The sequence below is a fragment of the Achroia grisella genome, unplaced genomic scaffold, assembly GCF_030625045.1.
Source record: "Achroia grisella isolate CSIRO2021 unplaced genomic scaffold, CSIRO_AGI_Agris_v1 utg782, whole genome shotgun sequence".
In the NCBI taxonomy this organism is placed as follows: domain Eukaryota; kingdom Metazoa; phylum Arthropoda; class Insecta; order Lepidoptera; family Pyralidae; genus Achroia; species Achroia grisella.
The window spans coordinates 6543929-6564717 of NW_026713022.1; the positions used below are offsets into that span (position 1 = coordinate 6543929).

Here is a 20789-nt window from a genome sequence, read left to right on the forward strand (position 1 = left end):
CTTCCCATGTATGCCGTCCCAAATCAGGGCCCGCGTGCAGCGCCACGTCGCCGCCAGGCGGCGCCACCGGCACACAATGTGCCGAGAGTGGCATTCAAGCCGCCTTTGGCGGACGTAAGACGCGCACCTCCCGCGCCTCCCACATACACCGCATACCCCGCGCCGCGTTCGGCACACGCCGCGCCCGCGCCCTTCACACAAGCGCCCGTCGACAGAGCACTGAACATGCTTATTAGCCTGTTGACGGAGCTGCTAACAACGCTCGCGGCCGGCGCAGATACTAAGTCGGCGGCATTAAATGGATTGGCCAAAATCCAACAGTACACAAATGGCGGGTACTAGCCTGCGCATTGTGTACTGGAACCCCGGGGAATAAAGGATAAAGTCCAGGACCTCCGTCTCCTAGCTCGCACCCAGGATGTGCACATCATACTCCTGGGTGAAACGAAGCTCACAGAAAAGGAGACGTTGAGGGTGCCTAACTACCACGTGTATAGACGCGACGAAACGTCACCGGCGGGCATTGCGTACCGCGGTACGGCGGTACTAGTCCGTCGGGACGTAGTCCACGTGGAGTTAGAGCGCCCCGAGTTCCGCGTCATGCGCTCCATAGGAGTCAGCATCAACGTCGACGGCGCGGAACTGAAGGTCCTGGCAGCTTACCGTCCCCCGGGACTGGATTTCAGCCCCTCCGATGTCCGGAACGTTCTGGATGGGAGGAGTCCCACCCTACTCATGGGCGACCTAAACGCGAAGCACACGGCTTGGGGTTCCCGTCTGTGCTCGCCGATAGGTCGAAGACTCCTCCAGGATTCGCAGATCCACGGGTACGAGGTGTTGGGCCCAGCGCACCCAACCCACGTACCCTCAAATCCCACACATAGCCCAGACGTTCTGGACATTGCCCTAGTGCAGGCTGTGCCTTGCCCGGTCTTACTGGAGGTGCTGTACGACCTTGACACGCAGCACCTCCCAGTTCTAGCCACGCTTGACCTCTCCATCACCACCACACCGACGAGACCGTCGAGGCGGCGGATGGATTGGCGTGTTTTTCGCGCAGAATTGGAGCATCTACACCTCGACGGCGAACTATCATCGCCAGCGGGTGTCGAAGCCGCCTCCACACTCATAACGGAGCGAATCCGCACCGCAGTGGAGGCGGCAACTACCACAATAAACGTGGCTTCTCGCCGTCGAGAGGAATTGCCACACCATCTGCGCGAAAAACTCGCCCGGAAAAAGAATCTCCGTCGCCTATGGGCCCGAACCCGTTGCCCGCGGGTCAAGCGTGAGCTCAACTGCTTGGCTGCAGAGCTGTCGGAGGGAGTGCGGGATTGGCGTGGAGCCGCCTGGGATGGTGTCATATCCCGGGCTGGCGAACACGATACCGACCTGCACAAACTCAATCGACAGCTCACCAATGCACGACCCCCCGTCTGCCCGTTGCTTGACGAGACGGGCAGACGTCGTTACGCAGCCCAAGACCGGGCAGAAATCCTGGCACAGCACTTGGAGGGGCAATTCACGGCCAATCCAATCGCCGCCGACGCACCCAGCACTGTCGTCGAGCACCACGAGCGAGTCGTACGTCGCGTATGCGATTTCCGTACCGCTCCGTCGCCGGACGTAAGCGAAGTGAGCTTCGTTTCGCCCGGCGAGGTAAGGCGGCTCGTCAGCCGCCTGCCGAAGCGCAAAGCGCCCGGAGCGGACGGGATCAGCACCGCAGCGCTCGCACAGCTGCCCCGTAGAGCCCTAGCGTGTCTAGCGAGGCTCTACAACGGCATACTCCGGACCGGCCACTTCCCTACCAACTGGAAGTTGGGTAGAGTCATAGTCCTCCCGAAACCCGGCAAGGACAAGCGCCTGCCGGCAAGCTACCGGCCCATCACTCTGCTCTCGCACGTAGCAAAGTCGTTCGAGCGCCTCCTGCTCCGCCGCCTGAGACCGACTCTGTCGCCTCGCGACGAGCAGTTCGGTTTCAGAGGCGGACACTCGACGACTTTGCAGCTGACGCGCGTGCTCCACCATATGGCTGTCGAGCACAACCGCGGCCACTACACGGTCGGCGTATTTCTCGATATAGAGAAGGCGTTCGACCGTGTGTGGCACGACGGTTTGGTGTCAAAGCTGCTCGACACCAACACGCCGTCAGCATACGTGCGAGTAGTGGACTCGTTCCTCTCGGGCCGGAGCTTCTATGTTTCGGTCGAGAACTGTGACTCTACCACACGCCCAATTGCCGCCGGAGTCCCGCAGGGCAGCTGCATTTCGCCAGCGCTCTACGCGACGTACACAGACGACATCCCCACCTTGAGGGATGAGCTCCAAGAGGGAGAGAGGGATGTCGTCCTCGCTCTTTTCGCCGACGACAGTGCCTTCCTTACGTCGTCTCGCCGAGCCTACGCAGCCGCTCGCAAAATGCAGCGGCTGTTGGACCTGCTCCCCGAGTGGCTGGATAAGTGGCGTACCACCGTTAACGTGGGTAAAACGGTGGCGCTGCTTACCCGCCCCGGGTGCAAATGCCCGCCGCCCCTCTTACTTAGAGGCCAGCCCATACAGTGGGAACGCACAGTGCGTTACCTAGGGGTAGAAATCGACCGGTCGCTGCGTATGAAGCCGCAGGTGGACCGGGTTGTCACCCAAGCCAAGGCCGCGCGCGCTATGCTGCGACCGGTCTTACAATCCAGGCTGCAGCTGCGGACGAAAGTAGGCATCTATAAGACCTACATTCGTTCGCGGCTCACATATGCCGCCCCCGCATGGTACGCACTGTGCTCGGCCTCACAGCGGCGGAGACTGCAGGTCCAACAGAACGCCGCCCTCCGTCTGTGCACAAATGCCGGACGGTACGTCCGTAATGACGTGATCGCCCGCGACCTCAAGGTCCCATCGGTGGAGCAGTTCGTCGTCCGGTTGACGCGCGCGATGTTCTCGCGCGCGGACAGCGGGCGCGAAGCGCACCTGCGCGACCTCGCCCCTCTCCACGCGCGCCCACCGGACGCCACTCGCGCGCTCCCGCGCGACCTACTCTCCACCGAGTGATCACGTCATTTACGTGACGTGGCGGCGTTAAGCCGGCTCGGCGAGCGACATAATGATTCCTGCCACACAACGCCCACAGGCGGCTGCTGAGAAGCAGCCGCCCTCCGGCCGGCCGGCAGGTCGGCCGGTAAAAGAACGACGCTGGGGTGGTTCACCCCAGCAGAATGCCCGGGCAAGGAGCGCAAGCTCGGGGCCCGTACCCAGCGGTCCAGTTAGGACCAGCGGACGACCCAATAATAAAAATATGAAAAATTATTCCAGTACCAGTTCAGTATATTCCTACGTAGTACAGTATTATATATTCAGTTCAGTAGTTCAGTACGGTCAGCAAGTTGTAACTATCAAGAAATTAAAACCAGTGAAGTAACCCTGGGATTTTATTTACCGGCCATAACACTCTCTTTTCATTCTTTCCAATTTCTCTTTCTCTGTCCCTTGTAATAAAAACGCTAAAAAAGATGGAGATGGGAAATAATAGCAAGGGATAGCCTTGTCTTTCCCATCTCCATCTTTTTCTTTTGTTGTATATTGTTTATTCAATTCTACTCTTACCATCCGTAATATAATATGACCCGTTTTCACTTACCTTTTCCACTTTAACCTGGCTCGTGGTAACGTATCGTCGTTCTCCTTGAAAAGATACCGTCTGATGCCCGCCAGGTACTCCTCGAAGTATTCGTCCCAACTTATCTCCCTCATGCTGAATGGGAACAGCTGCAAAAAGGAATCACTCTCTGTATTAACAATAGGCAAAAAGGCTAGCTTTTATTAAGAATTATATTCATTTAGGAGTAAAGAGCATCCTAATTATTACAGAATGTATGTCGGATTGGACACCAGAGGCATTGTACTGCTGCGGACCCAGTCTATTGGAGGTGGATATAGAAGTCAATATATTAAATATGTAAATCAAACACTTTATACTTCTATTTAAGAAGACTGCGCGGACGGACTAAATTGAAATTCCGAAATATAAATATAGAAGTAGTGCAGATTTTTTTTTTTTTTTTGTAAAATTACTTTATTGTAAAAAAAAAATTTGACACACTATCATATACATATTTGATAAAGACACGCATAGAAGTATTGTCCTTGACAATAGAACCTTAATTCAAAGTTACATATGTATAATGATGTATAAGTTATGTTACTATAAAGTTTCATCAAAATCTATTCTACTGAATAGATTTTGATGAAACTTTATAGTATATATTTTTGCGTGTAGGAGTAACAAACATCTATCCATACTCACTAACTTCTGTGTTATATATATCAGATTATTTATCAGATTACTCTATTGCTGTTGGCCACAGCTGGCCTTTACAGCTTTACCGGATGATAGGGGGCAAGTGCAAATGGCACTCCAAACCAAAGGAAGGAACTATGGAGCGGCTGAAGGCCAACTCCCGCCTGACTGATACGACTTTAGTCTGAGGGCACCGCTAGGGGTTCGAGCATCGGCTCAAGCCGTAGTAATTTCGATCCCCGTTTAAATTGGAAGGGGATTGATCATATTATTATGTTTTCTATTTCATTATGAACATAGCGCCTACCTGTTTATCACTATCGGACGTTTTCTGCCAGAGCTCCCTCGTATTTCGGTTGCAGAAACTGATCTCTCGCATACAAAAGTACGTCAGCACGGACGAAAACTTGTGGACTTTCTTGTACACTTTCATCATTCTGGAAATAAAAAAAAACATTCATTCTGTATCGTGTAGTATCATAATATTGATCGGTATATATTTTTTACAATTTTAATATATTCTATCTTTTACACTTTATGATCAGGTATATATATTATATTATGGGAGATATTAAATTTGTAAAAAATATACATAAAAACATATTAGCAGTGTCATTTATCATTATATTTCGTTCAATTTACGTAATATCTTTTGTTTAATTATAGCCTATATGTTATTCTATTATATAAGCTATATTACTGTAAAGTTTTATCAAATTTCGTTCAGTAGTTTTTGTGTGAAAAAGAAAAAAACATCCATTCGTCTATACTCACAAACTTTCACATTTAATATCAGTAAGATAAATGTGAAAATTTACTCGCTTCTGATCGTGCAAATTTCTTACAAATGGGTAAGGTTACAAGGTTTAACTTCACGTATTAATATAATGAACACATTTGCACCTGCATCTCTTATAGTTGACAGAAAATTAAGTTAAGTTATAATTATGATGATTATACTCACTTAGGTTTTCTTCCCACACATATGGCCAGCACATCAAACAACGCGCCGGGCAGTAGATGTAGAAAGAATTTATAAATATTGTACATTAGTATCGACTTTGTGAGTGTTAGCGATACGTACCTAAAAATACAAGGATTTTAGCTAAAATTTACTAAGCGGCTGTAATAATGAGTACTAATTACTTGCATAAAATAAAATATATTAAGAACACTTTTATAAAAAAACATACAAAACTACTACGACGCATTTGAATTAAAGAAAGACAGTAAATATTTATACCTATTACATGGTTGCACACATAACATATGTATATAAGTAATTACTAAATACTTGTAATCTGTGTACACATACATACATATACACAATAATAATACATACACCAACATTAATTTATAAAAACAACAAAATCGTATCAGCATTTTCTCAAGAAATTGAGAATACAATTTTTTGAGCAACACGCAAGTTTCTTGCTCGTTCTTCTTATGACGAGTCTGCATTCCGAATAAGTGGTAAAATAAAAAAAAAATATGACTATTCAAAAGTGCTTATACTAAGTTTATTTGAAAAAAGATTGTCTAATTCTCTATTTTGAATTCGATATATAAATTAATAACAGTTAAACTTAACCAGTGTAGGTACAATTTAACTTAAATGAGAATAGGTACTAAATAAATAAGTAACTAACTATAACACGGCAATCGAGTGTAACTCATACTTTTGTTTAAGTTAAAGTTAAATAAAAATAACTGATATTTATTAAAATTAATATGTAAATACATATCAAAATCAAAATAGAACTTTCGTTACCTATATAAAAAACGAAATGATTAATTAAAAGATTTTCTTCCAGTTTAAAAAATAAGTTTTTAATTCTCTCTTCACATCTCCCTTTTATTCGTTGTATATTTCATACAAAGTATATCTTACCAGACAGCATTTGACGTTGGATAGTGATCGACTCTAGTGATATTCTTCTCCATAAAATCGCCATATGTTATTTTATTCTCCACGGAGCTGACGTAGTTGAATATCGGTGGTTCTTGTGGTGGTGATCTGTTATTATTTATTTTATTAACTACTAGTACTAGACTCGTTAATTTCAAGTAATCCTAAGTTAAGTAAGTCCTTTAAATGTCATTGCAAAATGGCGAAAATCTGTCGATGGAGCTGAGATATAATTGTCTGAAGATATATGTCATGAAATCATATGTATTATATATTTATTATAGTTTAATAATATAATTTGTATGATAATTATTAAAGCTATATATTTAGCTTATTTATGTAATTATATAATTTTAGAAGTATATTTGTACGTTTATATATACGAGTATATACACCTATAAAAATATATATTTTTTTTTTCTGTAAAATTGCATCGCCATACTATCTCTGATCAACGCGACGGTTGACTGGTAGAGAATGAAATCGGGAATTAAGTCCGCCAATTAAGTGTGTGCAAAAGAATAAATAAATAATTATAGAGTTTTGATGATTTAATAATTACATTATTAAATGTGTATTTGGAAAATATAATATATGGAATAAAAAACCAAATTTAAAAGAAAGTGAATTGATATGAATGATGCGCATAACGACGAGCGAAAGAGTGGACCCAAAAATAGATAAATTAGTGCTGGTTGGTAGTTTGTTTTCACACGATTCGAATTGTAAAATGTGAACTTACAAGGATTATTATTTAAAATAGCAACACACAAGTTTCTTGCTCGTTCTTCTTGTGATGAGACAGCTTTTCGAACGAGCGGTAGATTATGAAAAAACTGTTATGACTATTCAAAAGTGCTTAAATTAAATTTATTTGAATAAATTATTTTATATTCTATTCCTCACGATAGCGAGCGCTCTTAATCGCGCTTAAAAGAACGTGCCGTGCAAAGGTAGTTTATATAGAGTACTAGCTGCACTCGCGACTTCGTCCGCGTGGAATTTAACTTTATTTTTCTACAATAAAAGTAGCCTAAGTTGCTCCTTATTACATCAGCTACTTGCCAAAAAAGGTCCCGTCAAAATCGGTCCTGCTATTTCAGAGATTAGCCGGAACAAACAGACCGACAGACAGACAGACAAAAAATTTTAAAAGTGATTTTTTGACATTTATATTCAAATGCATGTAATAAAAAACGGTTATTTCAATATTACAAACAGACACTCCAATTTTATTTATATATAATGAAAGTAAACAATATTTCAAGAATAAATAACATAATTGTTTGCTGTGATTATCTTTAAGAGATTAAGAAAGGTGACTTTAGCTTCTCGTAACAATTGTTTACATGCACCGCCATCACCGAACGACCCTTGACCAATGATGCAAGCAATAGTGCAAGTTGCTTAACAATCAAGAAAAAACTAGTTATTTTAAAATGGCGGCCCATCATTTAATCTACGTCGTCGTCTATATTCATGTAGGTATAATACCATGGACATCAGGTCATCACGTGACACCTGACGTATCATTTGTCATTAAGGAGAACTAAAACGTCATGCTTCTTCTGCAGGTTCACAAAAGATTTTCGAGAGACTAAAGGACCGGCGAATTCATACAATGCTGTACCTCAGTTTATGTTAGATTTGCAAGTTACTAATTTATATCAAAATTATTTTACAAATTCTTTCAACTACAGACGGCAACATGATATTTGTAAAGAGTGCGAGTAGAGTTTCTTGTCAGTTGTTCTCGACTTGAACTAAATTGCGAACTGACGGTTAATTGTTAGTCATAAATGTTCGTACCTAATTGATTTACATAAGTAAAGATATTTTTTCTATTGATGTTCAGCGAATAACATAATCTGCATTATAATAAAAAAAATAGATAGGGCTGTAAAAAAAATCGTTAGATGACGAAGTCATAGGTTGTTTTCGAACAATTCTAATGATGTTGGTCGTTGCTGCCCTTTACATCTTTACCTCACAAGGAGCGAGTGCAGAAAATTTTAGAATAAATTTGTTTATTGTATGTCTATCCATTTGCATACACACATATGGTACAGATGTACCGCGTTAGTGCAGCAGTTTCTGCCTGACGGATATGATTGCAGTCTGAGGGTCAGGGGTCAGAGGAGTTCGAACCTAAGTTTAGATTATCGTAATTACGTTTAAATGAAATAACGGAATCAAGATTTTTTTTCAGAAACTTTTTGCACACACAACACCATTGTGGAATAACATTTCAAAGAAAAGGTGTTTGCGAACCGTTACGATATTGAAACTTTCAAGAAAAGAGCTTCCTTTTTAAAAGGCCTGCATTTGCAATTCCCCTGATGTCCTGGACGACAATAATCACTTATCATAAGGTGAGCAAAAGTTCGTTTGTCCTCTATGCTATAACAAAATTAAGGGTCTATATAAATGTGACCTTTGTTTGTACGCTGCGCTAACATTAGCGGCCGCAACCATCAGGCAATTGACAGCGCTGTCCACTGGCACCAGATCCGCTGTCACATTCTCGTCGCACTGCAACGTTCTTACTATACCTGATACTGTAAAAAAAAACAGTACTTCAGGGGTCATCCATTAATTACGTGGGGGGCTAGAGGAAGAGTCTAGTAAGACATCGCATATATTTATTTTATGCCAATCAAAAACAATCATGGTCCTTCATTTTTCAGAATAAAATATGATTATACTTTATACCTGTATTTAAAGATAATATTCTAAAAATTTTAAGATTCTTTGTAGGTACTAAAAATACATGTGATGTTGAGTGGGGGAGGGTAGTTTTGACTTCACCACGTATCAATAGGAAGGGGGGTAAAATGCTTAAAAAATCACGTGATTAATGGAAGGCCTCTTACGTATTGTAGTCTGCGTACTCTCTATAGACAAGTACTAAATTGTTTTTAAAACATCAACTACTGTTATTATGTTTTAATTTTTGCAAAAGACTAGTTTAATAGTCTTTAATTATAGCTTAATTTTAAGTTTTTTAATTTATAATTTAGTTTAAGTCGTGGTACTTAAACTAAATTATCAATTAAAAGACAATGTAAATGTAAATATTCTTGTATTGATATTGTATTGTGATTACAAAGTTTTTTTTAAACTTTCGAGTGTTATCAGTTTATTTAGGGTTAAACTCTTTTAACCATTATATTATGTGTCGAATTATTCACTCCAGAGGCACTGAACATCATTGCACCCAGTACATTTAGAAGTGGCTTTATTTTTCAATATCATATACTATTTTAAATTACAAGTTAAATTAAACATTTAGTGATCATGCTATTACCTAAATTCAGTCGACAACTCAATAAAAAATAAATAAAACATGGTAAGAAACGATTTTTATCAATTTTTCGTATAAAATAATAACCGTGTCAAATCATTTTATTTTATTGGTCAAAAAGCATATAAATAAGAATACACACCACTGCCGACTGCTATACCGGTGGGTCCGTACATGTTGTCCAGCCAACACTTCAATGGCTCATTTACTGTCGATATCACTGAGAACATGCAATAAATCTAGAATTAAAATTTATATTATTCATATACTGTGGTACATTTATTGTTCCCAAAACTTACAATCTATAGGAAAGGTACGTTCCGGTCTATTCGGCTTACTCTATTGTACTATTTAATGGATTTATATTATTTTATTTTATTAATTAATTAATTAATATAATATTAAATAAATATATATATATTCCTAATTTAATTGTTTAATTAACCATGCACATGCACCATATTTTTTTCATACAAAATATTTACTCTATTGCGACAATAAATATAAATGAATTATTCGGAAATATAATATCAATGCTAGTCTTATACGTTTTATAAATTCTTATATCGTTTATTGGAAGAAGTGATACTTAGTATCCTGTTAATTACAAGATATTGGGCATGCTGTAACTACCAGTAGTATTATATAGTACCTGTATCCTATTAATAACAGAATACTGGGCATACTGTAACTACCAATACTATTATATAGGATGATGTAGTACCAGTATCCTGTAAATTATAGGATACTGGGAGTCTTGAATTATAGTCTATAATAACTCCGTAATGAACGATGTATCAGAGTACATAACGTAATCGGATCATCATGACTCACCTATAGCTGGTCTAAATATACCAATAGGCATGCCCCCCGCATTCACTCGCAGTTCTTTCTCAGCTAGTGCCTTCGTAAATGTATACGTGTTTGGCCATGCGCCTAATATCCTGAAATGTAACGTAAACAAGATAATGAATAGACGATTGTGTGGAGTAGTTATATAGGATATCGACTTATGTACTTACGATTCCTACATACACACGGTACACGGTGAGTATGATGGTTGTTTGAATCTGTGTATTTTTTATGTATTTACATAAAAAAACTGTCAAGTATTTATATCAGTTAAAGTAATACAAGATCTGCTTCGATTGGGAGTAGATGGCGTTATAAAATATATATATGTTTACAAAAAAATATATCTATATATTTGTACAAGTTGTCTAGTAATTATAAGCTTTGCTGTATTGGAACTACATGGCGCTGTTTGAATTGTCATGACATATTATAAATTAATTCATGGATTAGTAAGATTGCAAAATGTAAATTTTAATATTTTTTATTTATTTATTTATTGATGCACCATTCCATTATCATCCAATAAAAAAAATCGTCCCAACAAAAGGCGCGTTTAAAGTTTCTTTCTAAGTATATATGTATATATGATTACTTACGTGGGCAGTAAATCGTTTATTTGTCTGTCCGTTAGTTTCTCGATCATCTGATGTAACTGTTCACAGTCGGCCTCGCATGGGTAGAACCTCTCCTCTATGTGGGAAAGATGGGAATTGGAGTATGCAGTCGATATATGCATTAACACCTGCAGAATGATATTAAATGTATAGTAATAAGAACTGTCGTGCTGACCAATGTATTATGCAGGTACTAATATATATTATTAAGTATAAAAGTAAGTCGCCATCGCTGTCTGTCTGTCTTATGTATGCTTAAATCTTTAAAACTACGCAACGGATTTTTAAGGTATTTTTTGGTAGGTAGAGTGATTCAAGAGGAAGGTCTATATATATAATACATATACACCCGTGCAAAGTATACTTTATACTAGCTGAGGGAGGGAGACTATCGTAGAGTTAGATTTAATTTCTATTAATGTATTAAGACCATCATTATACGTGAATAAAAAATTTCTACATATTTTTACGAAAATTGCCTAGACAAAGGAATGAAATTTCGCTCACTTCTTTATAGAGAAGTAGTGCAGAATGCTAATATATTTTTTTAAACTATACATAAAAAATACATTACATAAAAAAAAACTTAAACAAGTGGTGTGTGTATTTATTCATCATTTATATATCGTACACACACATTTTATTGTTAAAATCTGTGGTCAAATTGAGAATACATTAATACTGTTTGTCTTTTATATTATGTACTAGCTGTGCCCGCGACTTCGTCCGCGTGTTATAGTGACCTTGACCAAATATAAATAAAAGATTCTGCGTTATAGTTTCAAAAAAGACAATTTTCTTAACAAACCTTACATCCCCTATTTTTTTAACCCCTTAAGGGTAACTATTTTACAAACTTAGTCATATCACTGATGACATTATATTACACAGTCATATTAATTTATATTTAATAGACAGTTTAAGAATAAGTTTCAATTTCTAGTTTTAAAAATGACGATACTTCCATAGAAACCTTAATCTCCCCTTTCAACCCCTTACAACCCTTTATCCGCATTAAAAAGTAACCTATGTTCTTTCTCAGGGTCTAGACTATCTGCGTACCAAATTTCATTTAAATCGGTTCAGTAGTTTTGGCATGAAAGCGAGACAGACAGGGTTACTTTCGCATATATAATATTAGTTTTGATGCATAAGCTATTTTACTGTAAAGTTTCATGAAAATCAACATCCATATTCACTAACTTTGGCGGTTATAAGTATTGAGATAGTATTTGACAATGTTCAAATTATAATTTAAATGAATTACAATCGAATTTCATACACTGGGCAGCCACTATCATTATACTGTACTATATTATTATTTTCACACTTAAATGAAAAATAAGAAGATCATTTCTCTTACATCCAGTCCCTTCATATCCCTCGCCAGGCGGAGTAAATGTAACGGTGCTCGAACGTTTGTATTGAGTGCAGCGCGGAGATGTTCGTCGAACTTCACGGTTGCAGCCGAATGGAATATTATGTTGACCTGTAACATTACATTCAAATAGTTAACATTTCATGTTTATATTACTAGTTACCCGCCCGTCTTCGCACGGGTGTACATATATTATACATATAATACATGGAATATATCTATTGCTAAAAACTGTATTAAAATCCGTTACGTAGTTTAAAAGATCTAAGCGAATAGATAGCGAGAGCGACGCCTGAAACACCAGGGATGTCACGTGCTTCACGTTCTTGAAAAAACCCATGGCAAGAAATACCAGGATTAACACATTCAAAAGCCCTAATATCGGGCTACTCGAACAAATACTCCAATAGACTACTGCTACTGAGTAAAAACAACGTATATATGATGACTAGGACAACGTATACATGGGGTACGAAAAATAGATAGTAGCCAATTCTCAGACCTAATGAATACGAAATTTCATAAAAATCGGTCAAACCCTCCTACGAAACGGCTCATGTCTCATGGTAACTAACATTGTGCCACGATAATTTTATATATAAGATTATTTCATACATATCTTAGTCCTTAAAGTATATATAATAAGAGCCAATATTGTAACAATATTGGCCCTTATTATGTTTTCTCGTATCGGCTAGATTTAATCTCACGATATTTTAAGCTGAAAACCAGGGTATTAACCCACTAGACTATATCGCGCTCAGAGCTGTTTACAATTTTCAATAAATCTTTCTATTGCAATGCTCCTCGATTCTCACTTGAAAGTATATTGAATAATGCATACCCTACAACGCCTGGTTGGCACGCGTGACTTGACGTTGAAAGTGAGGTATGAGGTAGAGCAGTGACTTGGAGTTATATTGGAAAACATCCGTCTGTACATTAGCAATGATAACTGTCAGCGTTATCATAACTAACATTACTTTAAAATCTATATTATTGACTACATGTATTGTATTGTTTTATTATATACAGTATATATATATTTACATAGTTTAAAACAAAGTGTCCCCCGCTATCTGTTCGCTGTCTTTTAAACTACGCAACGAATTTTAATACAGTTTTAATTAAATCGTACGTTTATAACATACGTATAATTTCATTCAATAATTTATTTAGTTTACTATGAAATCTTACTGTTACAATTAATTTTATTTCTAATATTCTTATATAAATATTTGGTTGTTAACCATTTCTAAAAAGTCTCTCTCATGTTGTAGCCATGAATAGGTAAAAGAATGTTTAAATCGGTAGCATGTTTGTTTTTTTGTAACACTGTATTGTACAGTAATAACATTTAAAATGACAGAATACAATGATCTTAGAAAATAAATAAAATTTACAATGGCGGACTTATAACAGAATATTCTTATTAATCCATTGAATGTTTTTTGAGTGCATCCTCTGCTAACAAAAAATCGAGTTTTTTCCACTTTGTAATATTTTTTTATATAACAATCATTATTTAATTCAGATCATACAAACCAGTTTGTTGACAATATTCATTCATAATTTAAGAGCCGCGTTCTTGTTGGCGGTAAATATACGCAAGTTAAATTATAATGTCATATTAAATCAACTTTAGTGGTTAACGGTTTAGTACACCGCTTTACTGTCGATGGTAATGGTATGATTCCTCGAACGGTACAAACATATATGTATTCATGAACATGATTGTTTGTATCTATCTGGGGTTTTTTCTGTGTGTTGTATTTGTGAAATATTAAGTATTTCAATCAGTTTGTTAGTACCCATAATACAAGCTCTGATTACCTTGTGACTTGATATCGTTATGTGGATTATTATTATTATTATTAACCCATCATTCAGCACATAGGAAGATCTAAAAAATTCGATCGAATGCGCTAAAGTCGTCGCAACATTCTTAGGTAAGCGCTAAATGCACTTGCCATTGAAACAAAAGAAGAAAAAGAAGAAGAATTGACCCTAAAAACAACTTCAACAATTATGAGCTGATGCACACTCACCTTTTCCGTGAGCATCTGTCTGTCCATAAGAGTGAGACCAAGACCTGCAGCTTCACAGTCGCCAGGAATCGCGACGAGTTTGTGTCTAAACTTTGGTACTTCCTTTTTCAAGCGGTCGAACACCTGAAATGAAAGAAAAAAGAATTGACAAAAGAAGAAAGAAAATAACTTATGGGCGACTAAGTTACATTTGATAGACGAAATAGTTCTTACAATAACAGACCAATTAGTAAATAAATGATTCTACACATGACACAGCAAAATTAAATTAATCTTTTTCTTAATAAAATTTTACCTCTTGATTTTTTATGCTGTCCGTACTCAGATAAAATCGAAACGTTAAGTTATAAGTTTTGTACAAAACATCACCAATCAAGTTTCATTATTTTTAGCAGTCTAAATGTGGTTATACAAAACATAAGCATTTTAAAGTGCTTAAAATTATGTCTATTTCATGTTTAAATAATTGGAAAAGCAAACGAATTAAATGCCCATCTTATGGTAAGTGATAACCTATATTCTATAGACAAGAACGGGAATCACTTGGAGCATCACGTTATCATGTGACTCCCATGGTACCACTAACGTATTATCATTTCAGCCTAGGACTAAGATGTTTTAAGATTATTCTGTAATTTCACTGCCTTATCTAAACCAAAACACAGCTTGCAAAGCAAGTTCTTTAGCAGCTGAAAAAGGTGAGGCTATGATACCCATGCAAATAAGTTGTTACAAGTACCTAGGTACGGTATTCTACCTAGGTAGTTACCTAGGTAGTTAGTAAACTACCTAGGTAGAATATGTGAATGAAATGTGCTTTAAATAACGTTCATTTGAATTATCTATTTATATTCTCATGCATTCTCGAGAAGATTTCCGGCATCTTTTGAAACCCGTTAATAAAATATATTCACAAGTTTACACTACTGTAATAAAGATCAAGTAAATATTTTCCAAGATTATACACTAGGTCCTTATGGTATCGTTAGAACATTATGGAGGTTTGCTCATCATTGTTTACAAGCCATTTGACGTTTTCTCGTTACTCGAAAGCGATAAATATTTGATTATGCATTATTTTATTTGTTGTATACATTGTGAGTCACGGTACAAGGTCATCTGCATGGTCAAGAATTGAATATTGATCGAACGAGAACGAAACTACATTAAGATTATTGGGGACTAGTGGCCCGCCCTGGCTTGGCCTGGATACTCACAACTTAGCAGTTTTCATGAGTATTTGAATATTATATACATAATATATCATTCTGGAATAATGTAACTTTAACACAATATTTTATTGGAATCTATAATGTTTATATGTGTTTAGAATTGTTACATATACATCTGTATGGAGCCTGTTAATATACGCAAACTTAACAGAATTGTTATGTACTAATTTGTTATAAAAATAATTTTGTTATGTTTCAATATGTAACACTTGTTTATACATAAAATTTAATAATGTTCATCTAATACTATCATACTGAAACACTCATATATTGGTATACAATTACCATCGTGGTAAATAACTATTTTTTAAAATCTCAACGATGGATTAACTAACCTGACTTCATGCTCATTCAGTATACTATGCACGAATGCAGGCGTGTACACTATTACCATCCATTAAAAAAATACAGTAATAAAAAAGGCATCTATGTTTAGTCAGCGTAAAGGACTAGTCACCATGAAAGACTACAATAATAAATAAAGTGTTAAGAAGGTAAAAGCCCTGGTTAAACCTACGACAAATTTCGGAACAAGAGAATTAAAAAAAATAGTAAGCAGCTAAAAGCCTGCTGTAAACCATAAGTACTTACGACAAATTTTAGAATATACAAAATATAAAAAAATATAGTGAAATAATCTCGAATAATATAAAATAATAACAAAGTCAACTACGATTTTCATGTTTGTTTATGAATTTATAATTTTAGCTCTATCATAATATAGATATAACTTCTTTATTTGTAAACCAATCTCAATAAAATCAAACACAAATTTTAATTGAAGTTTATTACAATACAATAGTGAAAATCGCATCCAATTCGGCTAAATCCTCTCTGAGATGAGGACACAAACGCACAGACAACAATTCTAACAATCATTGTTTTGGGTTAAAGTATATTGGTCATGTCCTCCAACAATAGTTTTTCTCATATATCTTACATCATATGTATTACTTTTTTTATTACATGCACTTATACCATGTAACCTACTCACTCGTCCTTACCTCGATCCACGTCCGCAAATACTTTAAGTCAACAAGTACCTAGTTTCCTTTTCACTCATATTTACATTATTGGTGTCAAGAGTTGAACATGTAAGGTCTCCTTAACTCAATGGTCACGGTTACAGATTATTTATATTACTTTGTTGACCGAAATGTATATATAAATATGGTAAGAATAAATACAAACAAACAATTTTTTTATGTTATTGAAATGATAAACAAACTGACGGCCCATCTTATTGTAAATGGTAACCTTCGCCTATATACATGAAAGGCATCATGGACACGTAATCATGTGACGCGGTGCTATATCACACACTTCAGCAGAGAAAATAAATAGGTTAAGAAAAAGCAACATGGCGGCTTAAATAGGTAAAAAGGAGATATTCACATAGACAACTTGATAACACACGATATAATGTAGCTAAATACCGTCAAGATTCAACTAAATGTGTTACTGTTTTCATTTAGATAGTGGCTTCATGATATTTTTCATTATAAAATATTTGTTTATGTACAAGTTCTGTAATTGCTATTGAAAGGAATACACTACCGAAAACAATGGCTGTATAGACTGAGTCCTTTTGCCTTTCACTGAAACGGGAAAACCGAACCAAAAAAAAATTTAAAGAAGTATATTTAATGATGTCGACAAATAGTTAAAAGACTTAATAAATTGCTTTGGCTTCGGCGAAGTTAAAGTTGAGAAGGTTTCCTAGTTTCATACTGATATGAGACCGTTAAGTCAATTATAGCACCTTTTCTAGACGCCTTACAAGGTAAAAATCTTTAACCACAAACAATAAAATTTATCGAGTAGACATAAAACTATCACGTGGTATTAAAATTAACATTTGTGGCTAGTTGTTGATAATAATAGTACACTCAAACGAAGGTAAATATGTAGTAAAAATGTACTTACAGGATCATCAAAGATCTCATCTATTCTTGTGAAGATGTCCTTCCCCCTCTTTTGCCTCACCAGTAGATATAAATTCTCCACTCCCGGGCATGATCTGAGAAGTTTCTCCACCAAGATCTTTCCAAGGAAACCTAAAATAAAGTTCTTTTTTATAATACAATTAAGTTAACACACGTACGTAAAGCGTATTAATAGATAACAATATGTAAAATGCGTTAAAGTAGAACGATTATCCATTTTTATTACTACCTAAATATTTTGCGCAATTATACAGGTGTAAAAAAATATTATTAAATCACTGTTTGTTTTCTTAAATACATACATGCTCCATAACAACCAATTACGTAAGCAAAAGAAACGAACGAAAAAATTTATCCGAAATGGTGGGAAAACAAATTGAAAGATTATTTTTTTGGTAAGTAATTATTAAAAGTGCACCAAAGGTAGAACAATATAATGCTATAATTTTAATTAGTGTATATAGTTGTAGACAAATTGATTTTTTTTTAAGTAATTCTATAGAAAGAGTTTGATCTTAATTTTAATGATACAATAGTATTATATGGAACACAAAAAAATTAATATATGACTTCTTCTCTTTCTACTGAAGGATTTTCTATTTGTACTAGAATAATACGCTATCTTTGCAAAAATGGAGTGGATTTTGACAAATCTTTTTGCAAACAATTTAGCCTTTACCTTTTTATAAATACATACTATTACAATTTTATTATTATTAAGGGGGAAAAAGAAATATACCTATGCTTAATTTATATATTTCTTTTAATTATTACATACATTTATGGTGATTAAGATGCTGAAAATTAGTCAAGGTTCTAGGTACGTTAGGAAAATACGGAAACACGTCACCTATTACCTAGTACATATTTAGCAGTTCCAGAATTGGACTAACAATGCTAACAGATACTTTGGGTTCCCGCCAAATCCTATTATTTTTATATAACTGGAATACTGAGCAAGCTGAAGGCTCACTTTTGAAGGTTTATTTTATTGGGTTGTCAGGTGCTTGAATCGGCCTAGGTGTTTTCTATGTATCATTACATAGTATAAAACAAAGTCGCTGTCGCTGTCTGTCCGTCCCTATGTATGCTTAAATCTTTAAAACTACGTAACGAATTTTGAAGCGGTTTTATTTAAAACATAGAGTGATTCTTAAGGAAGGTTTCTACATATAATACATGTACATGCGATGCCGGGGCAAGTAGCTGGTAATATGTAAGTAGTTATATGCAAATATATATCTATGTATTTGTATCAGTTAACTATAGCTAGCTAAAGCTTAATTTAGATCAACTATGTCAACTGTCCTGGGATTATTATTATTATTACGATTTGACGCTTGTCATAACTAACCATCAGGTATTGCCATAGCCACAGGTCTATGATGTCATGTCATACACAATCCTGAACAATCATTATGTCACTGCCGTATAGGGCTGTTCTAATTAAAATGCAGCTCATCAGTCAATTTGCTTGGCTTTTGTAGTATGTCTGGCACACAATAGGAGCAGAAATGGGAGGATGGGAGGTGCATCCTATGTTTCGGTAGGTTCTCCAAGCATATGCTGATGGACACCCGATTGTACAAAATTTGAATTTAACAATAAATCTGTATTATTTTAAACATTTACAACTTTATTTGAAAATAATACGAGCTGAAATTCTTGTCAGCTCTTCTCAGCTCGAAAGCACTCCGAACTGACAGTAGATTTAGGATATTATAACAGCCTGTAATAGATCTAAGTACATGAATAATACATGAATGAAATTTTGTTTTCTATTTTGATTTTGACCGAGATTATTTGTTAGTTAAGTGTATCAGTGAACAAATTACCTGTAGCTCCTGTTATTAATATATTCTTCCCTTTATAGAACTCCTGGACTTCAGACAGTCTCTCCACTTCGTTCATATTGACATCGCGAGTATCGATAATCGGTATCGTATCGATTCTATTCGATACATCATCGATATTCTCCATGTCCTGTATTCGTGTCAAACGATCATTATGGGTCGTGTGTTGTGTCAGGGTTTCCAATGATGGAGCCATGTTGTCAGTACTTCACTAGCATTTTTCTGTGGACAAAACAATTTATATACATTATTATCTATTATAATATAATATTTTACTCTTACTCTATATTAATACTATCTTATTCTCAATTAATATTATAAACGCGAAAGTCTGTGAGTAAGGATGAATTGATGTTTGTTACTCTTTCACGCAAAATCTTCAGAACGGATTTTGATGAAACTTTACAATAATATAGTTTATGCATCAGAATAATACATAGGCTATAAATTTCAGTGAAACCGCGGGCTCGCCTAGTGCTACAATATTATAAACGCGAATGGTTTAATCTTACGCGCAAAAACTAGTGAATGAATTTTAATGAAATTTTACAATCTTAAACATCAAGCTTATACATTAGAATAACAAATAGGACATAAATTTCGCGGGTAAAGTCGCGAACGTAGCTAGTAATATCTATAATATCCCTAGACAACCCACGCAACGTCAACTAGTCTCAAGCTAAGCGGAGCTGGTGTTATGGGTACTGGACAACTGATAGATATACTTTGATTTTTTTTACAAACGAGGGGTGAGTTCTGTTCTACTGAAATACCTTCTTCGTGCCTTACAATTCACAAGCTTATACAATCACAAATTGCTTACGTTAGTATGGATAACTTTAAGACCTGTGTATGTAAATAAAGACTATTATTAATAATGTATATTACTATTTAAATAAATATCAAGAATCTAATAGTATTGCGCATTAATTTCTGATAAGCTGCAATTCCTCTAAATATAAATTGATAAATTTATTCCACAAGTATTTCCACCTTAAAGGTCAATGAAAAATCACAAAACTAAGACACTATAAAAAATATTATTATCATTATATTAATAGAGAAAGAGCACTAATACCCTTTTTATAATAATTACAGACGGACAAGTAGAAAATTTAAGAGTGCAGTAAGCTCATGTTTAGGAAAATAATTATAGTAAACTATTAAAAAAAATACACACTGTCATACGTTAGCCACACATATAAATATGTATAGATATACTTTTACGACATTTTTAAGTTTTGAACATAGAACATTAATAATAACCAAATTAAAATTATCTATGGTTTCAATTTCGAACACTAGTTTAAATGTCGTTACGGAATTAAAGGAACTTATATCTACGTATATAATATTGTAACT

At 36.3% G+C, this 20789-nt stretch overlaps 2 protein-coding genes across 2 annotated transcripts; one reads left to right on the plus strand and one right to left on the minus strand.

Moving 5' to 3' along the window:
• Positions 1 to 2610: 2610 nt before the first annotated feature.
• On the plus strand, positions 2611 to 3024 carry LOC131851243 (uncharacterized; the record flags this gene model as incomplete). Its single annotated transcript, XM_059201707.1, has 1 exon — positions 2611 to 3024. A coding segment is annotated over exon 1 (414 nt), but the record flags the coding sequence as incomplete, so codon positions are not given.
• Positions 3025 to 3624: 600 nt separating this feature from the next.
• LOC131851242 (fatty acyl-CoA reductase wat-like) lies at positions 3625 to 19623 on the minus strand. The gene is made up of 12 exons (XM_059201706.1): positions 19410 to 19623; positions 17555 to 17685; positions 14397 to 14519; positions 12334 to 12459; positions 10953 to 11098; positions 10336 to 10445; positions 9644 to 9721; positions 8632 to 8755; positions 6180 to 6305; positions 5253 to 5372; positions 4596 to 4725; positions 3625 to 3756 (listed from the first exon to the last, which is right to left on the minus strand). The coding sequence occupies exons 1-12, from the start codon at positions 19621 to 19623 to the stop codon at positions 3625 to 3627; spliced, it is 1560 nt and encodes a 519-aa protein (XP_059057689.1).
• Between the last annotated feature and the right edge of the window lie 1166 nt (positions 19624 to 20789).

Coding starts and splice junctions, on each gene's coding strand:
- LOC131851242 (XM_059201706.1), bottom strand. CDS start 19,623: ATGGCTCCATCATTGGAAACCCTGACACAACACACGACCCATAATGAT. Junction 11,099..12,333: donor GGGATATGAAGGGACTGGAT/GTAAGAGAAATG, acceptor ATCATTCTGCAG/GTGTTAATGCATATATCGAC. Junction 10,446..10,952: donor ATAAACGATTTACTGCCCAC/GTAAGTAATCAT, acceptor GTTACATTTCAG/GATATTAGGCGCATGGCCAA.